This window comes from Carettochelys insculpta, chromosome 1, assembly GCF_033958435.1.
Source record: "Carettochelys insculpta isolate YL-2023 chromosome 1, ASM3395843v1, whole genome shotgun sequence".
NCBI lineage: Eukaryota > Metazoa > Chordata > Testudines > Carettochelyidae > Carettochelys > Carettochelys insculpta.
This window is the reverse complement of record NC_134137.1, coordinates 237,626,543-237,642,743: the sequence shown is the minus strand read 5'-3', so window position 1 is coordinate 237,642,743 and position 16,201 is coordinate 237,626,543. Positions and strand designations below refer to the sequence as shown.

Below are 16,201 nucleotides of genomic sequence, written 5' to 3'. Positions count from 1 at the left end.
TACAAACATGTATGACATGTGTTGGCATTGCCAAAGGCAAACATAATTTTCTAGAGAGGGAACTGACAAAAATGTTGGGATGAATGTATACTGGAGCATTGTGGCAATGAAATCAGTAAGTAAGCAATACAAAAAATTAAGTTGCTACATGGGCTTATAACATACAGTGATAATACATGAAATTGCATGGTATTGTGTTTGTGAAATACCTTGTGATCATATAATTGCCCAATTATATTGAATATTTACAGAGAACTGTCTTAATGTTGCATTTTTAGCCTTAATTTTCTCATTTCATGGCTTTTGAAGGATTAGTTTTTGCAACATTAATCTTCTCTTAATGTATTGTTTTGAAATGTATTTAAGAATACAAATACATTTACAATTAAAAACTTCTTGCTTTGATTGGTGTTTTTGTACCATTCTTGCTGCTTTGAAGCTTGTATAGCTAACAGTTTCCCTCTTGTAACAATTTATTCCTTTAAGCTGGATTTCTATAGAGGAGTCACTGAAGCTTTTCAGTTTATGGTGTACATATATGAATAAAAATGTCAGACAACAATACTGGATCCACAATGACTTCTGAGTCTGCAATGCAGATTTGATTTCTCTTAGATTTTCTACCTCTTAGCTGAAAAAAGGAATTGATAGGCGTAAGGGACCGCTGTATAGTAAAGTGCATGCTTTGAGAACTCTGAAGCTATGCAGTTCCCACTATCCTGCTTTTGGAAACATGAACTCAGGAATGGGAATCTGTTATTGCATGCAGTTTGATTATTACCATATTGCAGTATTACTTTGTGTTTCAATCGCAAAGTAATGTACAGCATAAAATTTTGTACACAATGAAGTGTAAAGGGCATGAGGAAAATTATCTTAGTCCAGAAATTATTGCCCTAATTTTTTTAGTGGGGGGGGAATCTAAAGATTTGTTTGAAAGTCATGAGGGCGGATATATAATACTGCCCTTGGTCTTAGAGGCTCAGCTGCTTTCCCAGATGCAATAATGTATTTGGCTTTCTGATCCAGTCTGTGGGAGTATCACTGCAAACAAGGGATTATTATCCAGTGACATCTGTAATGGAGAGAAAATAGAATTTGGAATGCCAGAGTCCATGTGGCATCCATATGAGCAGAGTTACAGTTATGCGGGCATAGTATATAGGAAGAATTATCTTAGAATCAGCAAGGTTCTTTTCAGTATTTGAGCTGGGGTTATGAAGGTTCATGTTCCATAGGAGTAGAGCAAATAGAAGATGTGTGGAGTTAAGGTTGCATGCTTTTGGAGGGGTTTATTCAACCAAAAACCTGTCTGGTGAGTTTTTTTTTTCCACATCATGACACTTTCTCCATGATCTGCAGCCCTATGCTTTTGTCTTTTGAGAACAAGAATTACATCTTATTTTCTTTCCCTTTTTCAAGATACACTGTTTCACTGAATATGTAAGTAGTTTAAATGAAGCTCCTGTTCTTGAGAGGATGTAATTGGATAGTTATTTATTTTCCCCTGCATAATGTTGCTCACTTCATCATAACTCCAAATTTGGTTGTAGGCAATTAAAATTATATGTGTGAAGACTATTGATTAGCAGCTTGTTGAGAAGTACTATCCAGAAACTTTTTAGACCATAGATTATTCAGTGTGTAAATTGCAATAGCTCTATTCTGCCTTTTCAGTCTAACATCCCCACTCTGCTGAGAGTGATTAAGGTGATTGATAATTTTAAATTTTTGTGCAGTTTGAAATATACTATTAAAATGCCTTTCAGGCCATATGCTGCAATGTTCTGTTCTGTCATTCATCTTGTAAATGTACTCATAAATCCATCAGGGTGACAGTGCATTTGGATGTAGAGTCATCAGCCTTCTGATGAATCTTAGTTCTTTATACGTTTCATCAGACCCAGCTGGAATGATTAACTGGTTTTCACAGTGTCTAGCTGAGAGTGGATCTTCAGTGGAAATCTTAGCAGGCTGAAACTCAATCCAGAGAAGACAGTGGGTAGTGCAGATAGATTGGGAGAATGAGGGGCAGTGACATCTGTCCTTTAAGAGAGGGTGTCTACTTGGCCATCTGCCAAACATCAAATTTTAAGACTGGCACTGAGTTTCTGATGGTGTGGTGTGGCCTATCACTCCCAGACTTTTTAAAAAAAAAATACAAAAAAACCTACTTTCTGACGATGTCGTATGTACTGAAAATTTCTTAGCAAAATAAATTGCTTTTATATGTTGGAGAGGCAGTAATTCTTAAATTGCATCAATGTCTCCTAGATTTTTTTAAAAGCATTGTTTAAGTATATCTATACAAAACACTTAAATTTTTTTTTTCAGAAGTCCACCTGAAAACCTACATTTTGGTCTTGAATGATTTGCATCCATACATCAAATCCTAAGAAGTTGTTCAGTTAATTGCTTAGCTCCTGCTTAGCTTCTACTAAACACCACATCACTATGGTAGTTTCCTATTTCCCTAGGTTATTGTAATGGTTTTTCACCTTTTTTTTTTCTTTCTGCTCATTTAATGCCTGGTCTGCATCATAAAGCACCTCAGTCTTAGGTCTTCTAAACAACTCCTATTGACTTGAAGAATCAGTGTATGGTCTTATCTAGACTACAAAATTAGGTCAACTAAAGTTAGGGTGACCAATAGCCACCAAAGTAATTAAATTGGCTCTTGGTGTCCTCACCTCTGTCCAGGGGCTCATGACAAGATGTGAGTGCAGCACACTGTTCAGTTTCACAGCAGGGAACCTAACATCCAGGAAATTGACATTCCTGGCAGGTACACAGATGTTATTTCATCTCAGGCTCTGGGGAATCCATCTGTTGTGTAGATCAGGCCTAGGAAACAAATTATTATATGGAGTGATCTAATAGTTTAGAATTAATGGCCTAAATTAGCTGAGGTGTACTTTGTATGAAAAGTATCGGAGGGGTGGCCGTGTTAGTCTGGATCTGTAACAGCAACGAAGGGTCCTGTGGCACCTTATAGACTAACAGAAAAGTTTTGAGCATGAGCTTTTGTGAGCACAGACTCACTTCATCAGATGCTGGTCTTGGAAATCTGCAGGGCCAGGTATAAATAAGCCAGCACTGCACCACAGTCACTCTAACTCAGGGACCCATCCATGCAACAAACCTTGTTGCCAGCTCTGCCCACATATCTAGACCAGCAACACCATTACAGGACCTAACCAGATCAGCCACACCACCGTGGGTTCATTCAGCTGCACATCTACCAATATAATTTATGCAATCATGTGCCAGCAATGCCCCTCTGCTATATACATCGGACAAACTGGACAGTCTCTACGTAAAAGAATAAACGCACACAAATCAGATATCAGAAATGGCAATATACAAAAACCTGTAGGAGAGCACTTCAATCTCCCAGGCCACACAGTAGCAGACTTAAAAGTAGCTATCCTACAGCAAAGAAATTTCAGGACCAAACTCCAAAGAGAAATTTCTGAGCTACAATTCATCTGCAAGTTCAACGCCCTCAGCTCTGGCTTAAACAAAGACTGCGAATGGCTGGCTAAATACAGAAGCAGCTTCCCCTCCCTTGGTGTTCACACCTCCAGATCAAGTGCTGGTAGTAAGCCTCACCCTTGCTGACTGAGCTAACCTTGTTATCCCCACCCTTGCTCTGGCATAGTTATACCTGGCCCTGCAGATTTCCAAGACCAGCATCTGATGAAGTGAGTCTGTGCTCACGAAAGCTCATGCTCAAAGCTTTTCTGTTAGTCTATAAGGTGCCACAGGACCCTTCGTTGCTGTTTGTATGAAAAATTTCTTGACTAATCTTTTTATATGGTCAAATACAAACATACATTTTAATATAGTTTTCAAAACTCTATTTAAGGTATAGTATTTTAATCAATCTCAGAAGGTAACTATGTTAGTCTGTCACTTCACAAATAGCAAGCAGTCCTATGGCGCTTTAGAGATCTAACAAATTTATTAGGTCATGAGCTTCTCCAAGGTGCCACAGGACTGCTTGTTATTTGTGAAGAATTTTCATCAGTTTTTTAACATAAACTTCCATAAATTGTAAACGTGCTTCTTCTAGATGTGTGCAACTTTGAATTTTTAAACTAAAGGGGCTTGTTACTGAATATTAAACTTCCTTGTTTTAAAAAATGCTGTTCATAGTCTTCAATATTCAGAATGGAACACAGTGACCCCTGTGATCTTGATCTTTGCTTTTTTTCCCTTCCGGCATAGTGCCAGTGTGAAATCTAGTCTACTAAAAATAAGGAAAAAGAATTGTTCGGTGCTACTAGGACTGTCAAATGATTAGAAATAGTCACAGTCTTAGTTTTAATTGCACTGTTAAACAATAATAGAATACCAATTTAAGTGTATTTTAAATATTTTTGATGATTTTCTACATTTTCTAATATATTAATCTCAGTTACAACACAGAATACAAACTGTACAGTGCTCACTTTAATATTATTGTTTATTACAAACATTTGCTCTAAAAAGAAGCAGTATTTTTCAGTTCACCTGTACAGTCGTACAGTTTCCTTATTGTGAAAAGTACAACTTACATACGTAGAATTTTTATTTCCTGACTGTACTCAAAAACACAGTAATGTAAAACCGTAGTGCCTACAAGGCCAAGCATGAAGAGGCATACAAATGTTTGCATATCTGGCACATGCGTTGGCTGCAGCAGTATCATTGAAAGCCTGTTGTTGCTTTCCTTGATTTTGTAAGCGGGAAGCATTATCACCTGTAAACAGACTTCTTTGTCTGAGCAGTTGTCTGAACAAGAAGTAGGACTGAGTGGACTATTATGATGTGAATTGAACAATACCGTTTATCTTTTTTACGGTGCACATATTTATAATACAATGAGCACTGTACACTTCATATTCTGAATTCTAATTGAAATCAATATAGTTGAAAATATAGAAATAATCCAAAATAGGTACAAAGTAATATATATTTAATTTATTATAACAGTTCAATTAAAGATATGCTGAATCATGGCTTTTTTAATCTTATCAATTTCTTTTGCATTAATTACATGCATTAACTGGTCTAGAAGCTGTGTATTCCTTTGAGTCATACTGGCAATTTTTGTGGTTTTACAACCTTATTTTCCTAATGGTTTTAACAAAAGGTTTTCCTCCCTGTTACTGCATGAATGACAATTAAGGAAGCTGACTGTGTTGAAAATGCTGTCACATGAACACAGTGGAAACAAAGTAATTTTTTTTTCTTGTGTTATTCATTTAGAGTAGAGTTAGGCTTTCCCTGCAACAATGATAGGTCCAAGATATTCAGAAAGCGTGTTTTATGTTTGATTTAATAAAGAAAAAAAGCTGATGGCTTCCCTTTTAAGTCATATTAGATGGTAGAACTGTGAGAAACTGTTAAGTAACCAAAGTTGATTCTGTTTCTTATCTCAAATTCAGATGTTGCAATTTCATTTTTCCTTTCAGTTTCTGTGTCACTCCAGTTCAATTACAAAAGCTTTTGTAATACTATGGTCATTTCTGTAGGAAGAAAGCTCAATTAAAGAAGAGAAGAGGTGTCCCTACCATTAATGAACACATGCTGTTTCATGGCACCAGCAATGAATTTGTAGATGCAATATGCATTCATAATTTTGACTGGAGAATAAATGGTATGCATGCTGCCGTGTACGGAAAAGGTAAGAGGTAATAATTCCTTGATTCCCGGTCTAAGTAATTTTTGACTAATGCATTTTTTTTTTTGCTCTTCTCTCTCTAAATGCATCATTAATATCTCACAAATGCATTTAGATTTGTTGGGCATTTGCTGATGGTCTGTGAAGACCTGTTTAATCTGGCTTTCTTCTTTCTGCTGAATGCGATAAAAAGATAGCTAAAATATATTAAGTAAGCTATTCCTGTAGTCGTCACAGCTGGATGTTATGCAGCAGGATGGGAAAAATGGTAGTCTTATGACCAGTGTTCATGGAGTTATCTCCCTACTAAGATGTGGTTCACAGTAAAAAAGCTTGAGAAGTAATGCACTAGTATAATTCTTATAAGTAATATAGATTATGAATATAAAACTGAGTTATATGGCCTGATTCTGATCTTAGACCATGTTGATGTAATATGGAATCAGAATCAGGTCTTCTAGATTTCAACTGTTGTCATTGGGTATAATTTTTGCTGTTTGTTTTTAAGGGACCTATTTTGCAAGAGATGCATCATACTCTAGTCGTTTCTGCAAAGATGATATGAAGCATGGAGATACTTTTCAAATCCATGGTGTCAATCTACAACACCATGTGTTCAGAACATATAAAGTCATGTTTCTTGCTCGTGTTTTGACTGGAGACTACGTCATTGGAGATTCCAAATATATGAGACCACCTTCAAAGGATGGGAGCTTTGTGAACTTATTTGACAGCTGTGTGGATAGTACATGGAATCCAAAGATCTTTGTTATCTTTGACAGCAACCAAATCTACCCTGAATACTTAATAGAGTTCTGTTAAATTTTGACAGGAGAGAAACCTGAATATTTGGGTGGTTGTGATGGATGGTCAGTATATCTTTGCAAGGGAAATAAAAACTAAAAAATTGAGTAAGTACACAGTGGTGAACAGAGATGGAAATGTGAAGGAAAATCTGGCTTATGTCTGTAAAATCCTTTTGACTTGAGGTTGGTTGTCCATTTATTGTTCATGAAAATAAACTTTGATGATTTTCACATGTAGGGCTTATAACAAATTTTAATATGGCTGAGTTGAGCCTTAACTAATCTGGACTTTTAATGTCTCCAAAGAGTTCTTACTGCTATATATTTTATAAATATGTGTTTATCCATGTCTAAAATATATTTATGCATATGATACAATGTGTACAGGTAAATAATCTTTTATAAAGATTTTATTTATATTTTTACAAATGTGGGGGTTTAGTAGTTATTTGTATGCGGCAGTATGCATTACTTCTAGAGTGGAGTTTCGATCTACAAAACAATCTGCCTAGGGAAAGCAGAGGTCTAGAATCAGTCTCAACCAGCTGTGTTTTTGTCCCCCCCTTCCCTCCTGAGATTGCATCTTTGGATCCTTGCTCTTGGATTCTTGCCTTGTCACACATACCTAAAGCTATGTCTATGCTAGGCAAAGTAAGTCGACTTTCAATATGCAATTTTAGCTTTGGCAATTGCATAGCAAAAATCAACCTGTCTGTGCATGGTTTACCTGGCTGTCCCTACTGAACGAGGGTGACGGGACAGTTGCTCCCATCAACCTACCTTATTCCTCACGTCTCGTGAGTATGGGGGTTGACTGTGACCCCCTGAGACGTTGATTTTGCACATCCCTACCAGACTTACTGGTCTGGCTCACTGCTACACATGCATATCCTGGCACTGTGACCCATCTAGTAGAGATATGTGTCCTTTCCTCCCTGCGTTCTTTATCAGTGCCTGTTCATGAACTCTTGCAGTCACACTGTATGTGAGTTGGGTGTGTTCTTTTAAGTTTCTTGGAAACTTATCCTCAACTTATCTTCAGCTGTTCAGCATATTCCCTCCCTTTGTGCTTCTACAGTGCCTAACACAGTAGGTGTTCAGAGTATGATCACTGGATGTTACCACAAAAACAACACATGGCTGATGATGTAGAACAGTGGATCTTCACTAATCCACAGATTTGGTCACATACACATGAGTGCTCCATCTGTACAGTGAGCTCGGGGAGAGCATCCCAAGCTCTTCTTTACATTCCTGAGCAAGCAGGAGTATAATAGCTCAGCTGTGGTAGCACGGGTTGCAGCAGTGGAGGAACGGCTAAGCCATGCCAATGTGAGTGCATGTTCATGAGCGGAAGAAATCATCGTTAGATTGTATTGATCCCTCCCAACTTCTCATCAAAGAGAGTTACTGGCAAATATTGTATGGTGTCCTTATTATAAAGTATTCCACAATACATGTGTTTGGGCATTGTAAAATTGTAACAAGTCAACATTTTTAAAAAAATTGTACCCTGGTGTTTGTTCACGCACTCATTTGCAAAACCCAGAATTGTTTAGGGGCCTTTAGGCTAACAGTAACCAAAATATTGGGTTTTAGAAGGCATTTGATTGGCATCATACAGTACCTTGAAAAGGTCAACATGATTTATGTTTACCCTCCTTTGGCTAAGTTATGCTTATCTAATTCACTGTGGCTGTGTCTACACTACTCCTCCCTTTCAGAAAGGGCATGTAAATGCAGTGGGTTGAAAATGCTAATGAGGTGCTGATAAAAATATCCAGTGCCTCATTTGTATAATGGCAGCCACTCGCCACGTCAAAAGTGCTGCTTTTGAAATGCAAACTAGCCATGTAGATGGGTTTCCTTTGAAAGGAAACTCCACTTTCGTAAGCACCCTTCGTCCTGATTTTTTTCAGGAAGAAGGGCGGTTTCGAAAGCGGGGCTGCCTTTCAAAAGAACCCCGTCTACGCGGTTAGTTTGCATTTTGAAAGCAGCACTTTTGACGTGGCGAGTGGCTGCCATTATACAAATGAGGCACTAGCTATTCTTATCAGTGCCTCATTAGCAGTTTTGATCCACTGCGTTTACATGCCCCTTCTGAAAGGGAGAGGTAGTTGAGATGCAGCTTGTATGTCTTGTTTTATACTTAGACTTAAGGAAAGTGAGTAGGAAAAATCTGAATCTCACCAATCCAGAGTGCCATTGAAGGAGGTTTCAGCTTTTCCATCAGTGTCCATACTTACCAGCTTTCTTGGGACAATCTTTTTCATCTGCATTGATAACTCTTGATCCTGAGGCTGTTAACTTCATGTAGAAAGCTACTGTGCAATGTGTCGAGCACTAGCAATGTTGAATCATGCTAGTTCTTAGTTCTAAATCAAATAAATTACAAGAAAGAAGTTGGCGTATTTGTCATTTGCCTGAAATAACTGTAACCACTGACCCATTCTATCTTGTGTATTTTCATACAGACTGTCCTTCAGATCCAGACTTTCGTTGTCCGATGCTAGCCATTGTTTTGCAGAGGTGACATTTAGAGACTTATACTGTAGCTCCTCTGGCAGGTAGTATTCCCATATGCTTAATAAATTTTGTTATGTATACCGAAGAATGTGTGGGTGTGCATCACCAGTAGAAACAAATGCTGCCTGCTGTGGGCACTCTGCTAATCGTTGGGGTTGCATTCAGATCTCTCTCGGGTGGTTGCTGAAGCGCTCAGCTTAGAGGGAACACTGCTGGCAGGGTATTATGGTACTTGGACTCTTAACAACTAACACTTAGGTATTGAAACAGTGTGGTACAGCATGTCCCATATATTAATTCTTGTATGGGAGCCTTTGGGGCTGTTTGGTGTTGGGAACATAGTCATCTGGACCATTTGTCAGACTTCTTGCTCTGCTCTGACTTCCGTGGTTCTTCCCCTCGTTTATAATCATGCTGGCTACAATCATGATGCCTAACTCCTTGCAAGAAACCTGTATCTAGGCTGATGGGGCTTACTTCCAGATCAAATAAAAATGACAGTTGAGCTCATGTCATTCAGAGGTAAGATGTAAAACCCCTCTCTTTTTTCCCAAGCTTTCACAAAATATCAACTTCACTCAAGCCAACACTCCTACTCTTTCCAATTTAGTAGCCTTTGTTCAAAAATCTAATTACTAAGATTACCCCTTTCTGGAAAAAGAACGAAGGGGTGGAGAGGGAGAGAAAGATCATAGTTCTTATTCTTGGGAGGCACCCAGCTATGATTGCAAAAGGAACCAGTATTAGAACCAAGAAGGGTAGAGAGAAGAGACTGCAGCAGTAGTTGGTCTAAAGAGACTAAAAAAGGAGGAGGTATTCATTCTCTCTTTAGCAGGGACAACTGGTTTGCCAGCATTTGCCTTTCCAATGTCTTGTATTTTAACTAGGTGCCCAATTTTTGACTTACCAAGAGACATCCCACAAGCTGTTCACTATCTTAGTTGAAGACCAAAGCAGAGAAGCTTTTATAGGTGATGGTTTGAAGGATTCAGCCAGAGATTCTAGGGCCTTTTTGGATATTCTTGCTCCTAATTTCTGATGTTAGTATGGTCCATTCCATCTTGCTGCTGACTTTCTTCTCCAGACCTGACAGCCTCCTGTAGCAGGGGTGCCCTGCAAAATGGCTATGTTCTCCAATATCAGAACTCAGTCATTCTATGCGAGAAAAAGATCAATGGGGCACCATCTCATTCCAGAGGTCTATATGAATTCTCCTTAGTTTTCAGACTGGTTGCTTGCAAGAAGGCATTCTGGTAGACAAAGGCCTTAAATCCCATGTTGCAGGGGATTGTGGCAGCTTCTACAGTTTGCCAGAATGTGTCTGAGTGAGCCATTTACTGAGCTCTGACTGGTCTGAAGAAGTGAGTCTGTCCCACAAAAGCTCATCACCTAATAAATTATTTTGTTAGTCTTTAAAGTGCTATTGGACTGCTTTTTGTTTTAATAGTATATAGACTAGTACGGCTATCTCTCTGTTACTATGGAACTAGATAGTGTTTTAAATCCAGTGTTACATTTCACGGCAGGGCCAGAACAGATTCCGTTTTGAGGAAAGTTGTCTGTCCCTTTTTAGCAGATACCAGTAAACCACATGCCAGGTGGTTGGCTTAAGGGATCTTCATCAATCTTCATGAGTGGAGTTCATTCACAAAAAGCCCTCGCCCTGCCTTCCCCCAGTGGTGCCACTGCCAGGCTGAGAGCCATGCAGCTGGGGGAAGGCAAGGAGAAGGGGCTCTTAGCTGCCTGCAGCTGTGGGGAGCTAGGTAGGCTGACTGCTGAAGAGCAGCTTCAAGTTGTGCTTAACTCATGTTAAAGTGAGTTACGCACAACTTGAAGCCACATATTTCAAGGGTTTACTGTACAGTTACAGACTGTGTTATTGTGAAAAGGGTGTTAACTATTTAGGTGATCTTGGCAATAATTTAACAACTGGCCATTTTCTCAGGAGTTATCTACTTTTGATGATCAACTAGAATGTGTCTCAGGAAGTATCTGAGTCCCCAATAGAGTTTGGAGAATCAACTAGCTATGTCTCAGAAAGAGAACATTGGGTATGTTTTGATATCAGGTCGATACTTATTAACCTGTGAGACTGACTTCTTAAAAGCTTTGTCATGCAATGTGGCTGTCTTACATTTTTACAAGTGAAAAAAAATTAATATGTAGCACTCTGAAGATCTAAATTCCTGTTTACCTGTCAACATAATTCCTTTTTTTCCCCCTTTAATTAGGGGCTCCAGTGTGAGTTGTGACACACAAGAAAGTTTAGTAAAAGAAAAGTGACCTAAAGCAACAAGTGTGGGGGAACGACAGAGGGGAAGATTAATAGAAGAAACTGAAGAAACAAAGCTCGGAATAGTTGATGTGAAAGTAAACTGAAGATGTCGGGGGAGGGAGTACAAAGGAAAAAAAAAGTGCGACAAAGCCCTCCTTTCCATTGTTCCAAGGCCACCTTCTGTGCTGGCTTCCTGAATGCTCACCTCCTACCCAATATGCTGTGGTAGAGATGGAGCACTGCACTGAGAGGCAGGATGCCTGATGTGGGTCTCACCTCTTCTCTGGCCTCTACATGTCAGGTAAAGAGTTCAGCGCAGTGTAAAGAGACTGATTTCACCAGCAGAGAATCCCCCCATGGCAGGAACTTTGCAAGCCCTCCTGTCAGAGCTGTGCTGCAGGCAGGGCCAAAATACAATGTGTAGCTTCTGAACAGCAGTGGTGTAAACTTCCCATGCTGGGTTGTCTAAATTATACTGTGTGCCTGTTGGGCCTCTGCAGCAGTCCAAAACTGGGAGCATTGAAGGCTGTCATCCCCCATTCACCCTCTGTTGTGAGTTCTGTACTGGGCAACACACCTAAAGCAAAATTACAGTACTGATATTGACAAGTCTCAGAGCTGTGGTAGTAGGCGCAAAAATGAAGAGTCCTGTGGCACCTTAAAGGCTAAGATTTTTTGGGGCATAAGCTTTTGGGGGCAAAACCCCACTTTTGATGAAGTGAGATTTTTCCCATGAAAGCTTATGGTCAAATAAATGTCAGTCTTCAAGGTGCCACAGGACTTCTCACTAATAATACCTGTTTTAGCACTGTGTCATAACTGACCGATCAAAGTTGCTGAGAAGAAAACATGTTCCATGTTAGGGAAGTCAGAAAAATCATGATGCTACTATTCCAAATGTTTCTGTCTTTGGAAGGGCCAATTCTTCTATCTGTGAATTACATTGTTTGGAGAACATATTGTATGAGATTATGTTGTGTTATGTATATTGTGTAGTGCAATGGGTGAGGTTGGTCCTTAGGCACTCGTGTAATGTTATCAATAACAGACACCCATCTAATTAACTTCTTGCGGCTGTTTGAAAAAGTCTCTACCAAAGACATTTGTGAGATTGTCAGTTTTGCTCTGACCCATAAGTCCTTTTACAAACACAATGCATTGTAAAGAAAGTATTTCCCTGATATAGTGTATAGTACCTCTCATTTAAAAGTCCCATACCACTTTAGTGAGGCTGTCAGTAAACGTTTGTAAAGTCCTGTAAGATAGACGAGTAACAGAGAGAACCTTCTATTATCTCTGCCCTGCCTCCATTTCTGGAATAGAATACAGCAGCCAAATAATCCTGCATTGCAGTATTTTACAGCAAACTGATGTAGGCAACAATACTGTTTTCAATGCCAACTTCAGGGGGAGTTTAGCTAGGTGATACGTAATTATTTAAATCAAATTTTGTGCAAAATGCCTCTTTTCTTATGGAAAGTCTTCCAAGATCCTTAATTATAATACATCAGCAAGACCTTAGGCTTATGTTTTAGCAAAAGGACCTCACTGCTAGCAGTTCATAGTTTGCTAAAATGAATCTGGGGTTCAGTACAGGCCTTGAGGGAAGAGTACCACTTACTGGATGACTGATAACACCTACTGTACCAAATGCTAGTCTAGTTTAGTTGGAAGAATCTGTAGGGGTATAGATGCAAATTGAGACATGAATAAGAAAAAGTATATAAGCTCAGCTCCCAATGGGAGTTTTTTCACTAACTTGAGATGCTCTGATTGGGCATCAAGGGAAGGGGATCTGAGCCATGTGAAAGTAACAATGTAGGTGACACAGAAAGAGAGAACATGTTGCTTTTTTGAGTTTTAAGAGGGGGAATAAATTAACCGTCTAATCTACTGTGGTTTATGTAATTTTGCTTTGAAGAACTCGGATGGGACCAAGCTGTGTTTTTGAGCACTCAGAAGCATACATGTATTTTGAGGAACAGCTCTGGGGACACTGAGCGTGAAATGCTGGGAGATAAAAGAAGATGAAAAAAAAAAAAGTCCATAACTTCAGGAGAGGACACAAAGTAAAGCACATTTTAAAAGTCTTGATTTTAAGCTGTTGATTTACACAAATTTACTGGGTATGTTAATCCATGTTCTTTATGACTCTAAAAGAAATAGCAGTTTATGCAACAGTCTGAATTAACTTCACAGTCTTGTACCATTTTTAACTAATTACTGTACAAAAGGTTTTAGGGGTTTTTAAAACATTTTGTAATCCAAATCAGTTTATTAAATATTTTCATTGTTGTTTTCCTACATTAAAGACTGATTTAAGAGTGCTTCTGATATTATTTAATAGTTCCAGTGCTGCCTAGTTAAACAAAGATACTCCAGAATCTTCCAAATCACATCTTATTTAAAAAAAAAACCCTAAAAGCAAAGTTATAATAAAATATTAACATTGCACTACATATTACTTTTTCAGGTTCAAGTTCATATTCAGAGACCCTGGCTGAAGATTCTGGCTCACTGACTAGAAAGTCCTAAGTATGCTAAAAACAGTGTTCAGATTTCTAGGTGACTATCTTTTCTTGTGCTTCTCTTGTTAATTCACGTGGCATGAAGAGTTTTCCATTGCAGGGATAGTTCATACTTTACCATGATTTCATATGCTGTGTTTTTTTCCCTAATAGGCAATAGCAACAGCTGTGAAAAATTAAAGTTAATTTGTCATGTTTAAAATGTAGATCCTTTACTGGAGCATTAAATAAGCTGGTCAAGGGATTTCTAGGAATCTGGACTTTTGTGATAATAATTTTCTGCCAAGCAGGCTAATGCATGGACTCATCTATCACATGTGTAAGTCTTTTGACCTCTTCCTGCAACGCTTCCAAGAGAGGAACTACCCAGTATCAAAATGATTGCTCTTATTGAATCAGATGTCATCAGTACAGCAATTTATAAAAGTTTTCTGTACAAGTTACACAGATTGAAGATGTGTATCCCCTTTCCTGTATATAGACTGACTAATTCAGATTAATTTATTTATCCAAACCTTGTCCCATTTTTTCATGAGTTGTTTTCTCATCAACATTTTTTTTCAGTCAAAAATTTTACATAGATTAGAAATTAAACATTTTGTTCCAACTTGCTCATGTATCAGCTTGTCAGATGTGTTTACAGATGTTTGATCCCTAGAGCACGACCACTTTGCTGCATGGTGACAGCTCTCTTTTTCCACCCATTTTTGCCAGTATCTATCAAGATGTTCAGAAGATTGCAGCTGTTCTATGCAATTGATTAAATGTACTTAAGCACTAGGTGGCATGATTTCACTGGAGAATACCTTGTTTCTACAAAACTCTAAAAACTATGAGCCAGATTCTCAGGTGAGGCTAGAGGAAATCAAATTTAATGTAACATACACCTTATATGGGCTGAAAGGACCAAGTGTGTCATGCCTGCTTAGGCTGCTTCAGGCTTACTACCGTGGACTCTTACACTATTACCAATAGGCTACTTACACTCATCCTCGCCTCCAAATTTGGCCCTTTAATTTCTGGTGCACAACTCGTGGTCATATCTTGTATGTCTTTCTAAGCCCTAGCCCTCTTACCTTCTTCAGTAGTGCTGAAGCATTGGCACATCTCACCCCATTTTCAGAAGAACTAGCTCTCACAGTGCTAGTTGGTTGATGGGAACTGACAGCACTCACTATTTCTGAAAAACAGGGCTGGCTTGTTTAACTTTTCAGTAATCAAAAGCAAAAATGCAATGGGATATGAAAGGGATACTAGTTACTTGTACGTGTGCAATAGGGTGTTCTCTACTCTGCTTATATGCCGATATTGTGACATTCAGGATCTTGAGCTGTTATTTTTTTGTACTGCATGCACTGAGTTTTATCAGAATAAAGTAGAAGATGGCCAAGATTTTAAAATGTAACCAGTGATTTTGGATACCCCAATTCTGATGTCTTCACCTTAGCAATCCTGCAGAGGCATGATTTTTCAGAAGGTGAGCCCTCCGCACGACTCACTTTTGAAAAACCTTGGCCAGTATAAGTACTTACTAGTATTCATAATCTGTTACTTACCCAACAAATCAAAATGGATTCTGAGAGGGTTTTTATTTTGGACCGGGGTGATCACCAGTGGTTCCAATTATATGCTGAAAAGCATAAGGGGACTCTCATTACAGAACTCCCATCCACTGAATTCCTTTAGTGTTACTAATAACACGGTGAACCTACAAGGCCCCATGTACCAAATGGCAGAGGGTACACCATGTTGGCTGTTAGTAGCAGTTCCAGCTTTGCGGGGGAGGGAGAGGAGCAGGGGTTGTGCACAAATCGGACAATTTGCAGCTCTCTGAAAGGGCTGGAGTGGGAGGGGAGGAGCAGGAAAATGTGAGGCTCCAGCACAGTGCCATGACTAGCTAATTTTGCACCTGAAGCAAGCATGTAAAATTGTGCCACCTCATCATATGCATTGCGTGTGTGTTTGTGTGTATATATTCATAGTAGTTATTCATTTTTTAATATTGCTATATTATTTTTCTGAAAGACATGAGAGGCAGACACCAAATCTCAAGCAGGAAGCTCTTTTTAGCTGCATAGTACAAGCCCAAGTCAATTGACCCAGGCTCTGAGACTTGCTTCCATGTCATCTGTCTGTCTGTCTTTTTTGTTTTGTTTTGTGCTATGTCCATGTACCTGTTTGCATACAGTCAGTGTAACCATGTGAGCAGCTAGTGTACAGAAACTACTGCAGGCTTTTTGCCATGTAAAAAAGCCCTTCCTAGGATAATGGGATGGGTAGGGCCTGCATTCGTGGAGAAGTGATGCTCCTGGAGACTCAGCTAGGGAGAAAAGTGGTTTTACCAGGGTAGGTGAATTGTGATATGGTGGAGTCAGATCTGAGTCAGACCTACCTTCCT

At 38.9% G+C, this 16,201-nt stretch overlaps 1 protein-coding gene across 6 annotated transcripts in view; it reads left to right on the top strand.

Moving 5' to 3' along the window:
- Positions 1 to 14,312, top strand: part of PARP11 (poly(ADP-ribose) polymerase family member 11) — a 36,148-nt gene extending 21,836 nt beyond the window's left edge. For 5 of the 6 annotated variants that reach the window (XM_075002906.1, XM_075002887.1, XM_075002914.1 and 2 more), the window contains 5 exons: positions 5,520 to 5,671; positions 6,177 to 7,125; positions 8,949 to 9,041; positions 11,232 to 11,576; positions 13,197 to 14,312. In XM_075002906.1, the coding sequence (XP_074859007.1) occupies positions 5,520 to 5,671; positions 6,177 to 6,490 (466 nt within the window). In that variant the 3' untranslated portion in view covers positions 6,491 to 7,125; positions 8,949 to 9,041; positions 11,232 to 11,576; positions 13,197 to 14,312. Of the gene's footprint in view, positions 1 to 5,519; positions 5,679 to 6,176; positions 7,126 to 8,948; positions 9,042 to 11,231; positions 11,577 to 13,196 lie in introns of those variants that run through there. The other variant, XM_075002922.1, reaches the window with a different exon arrangement.
- The last annotated feature ends 1,889 nt before the right edge of the window (positions 14,313 to 16,201 follow it).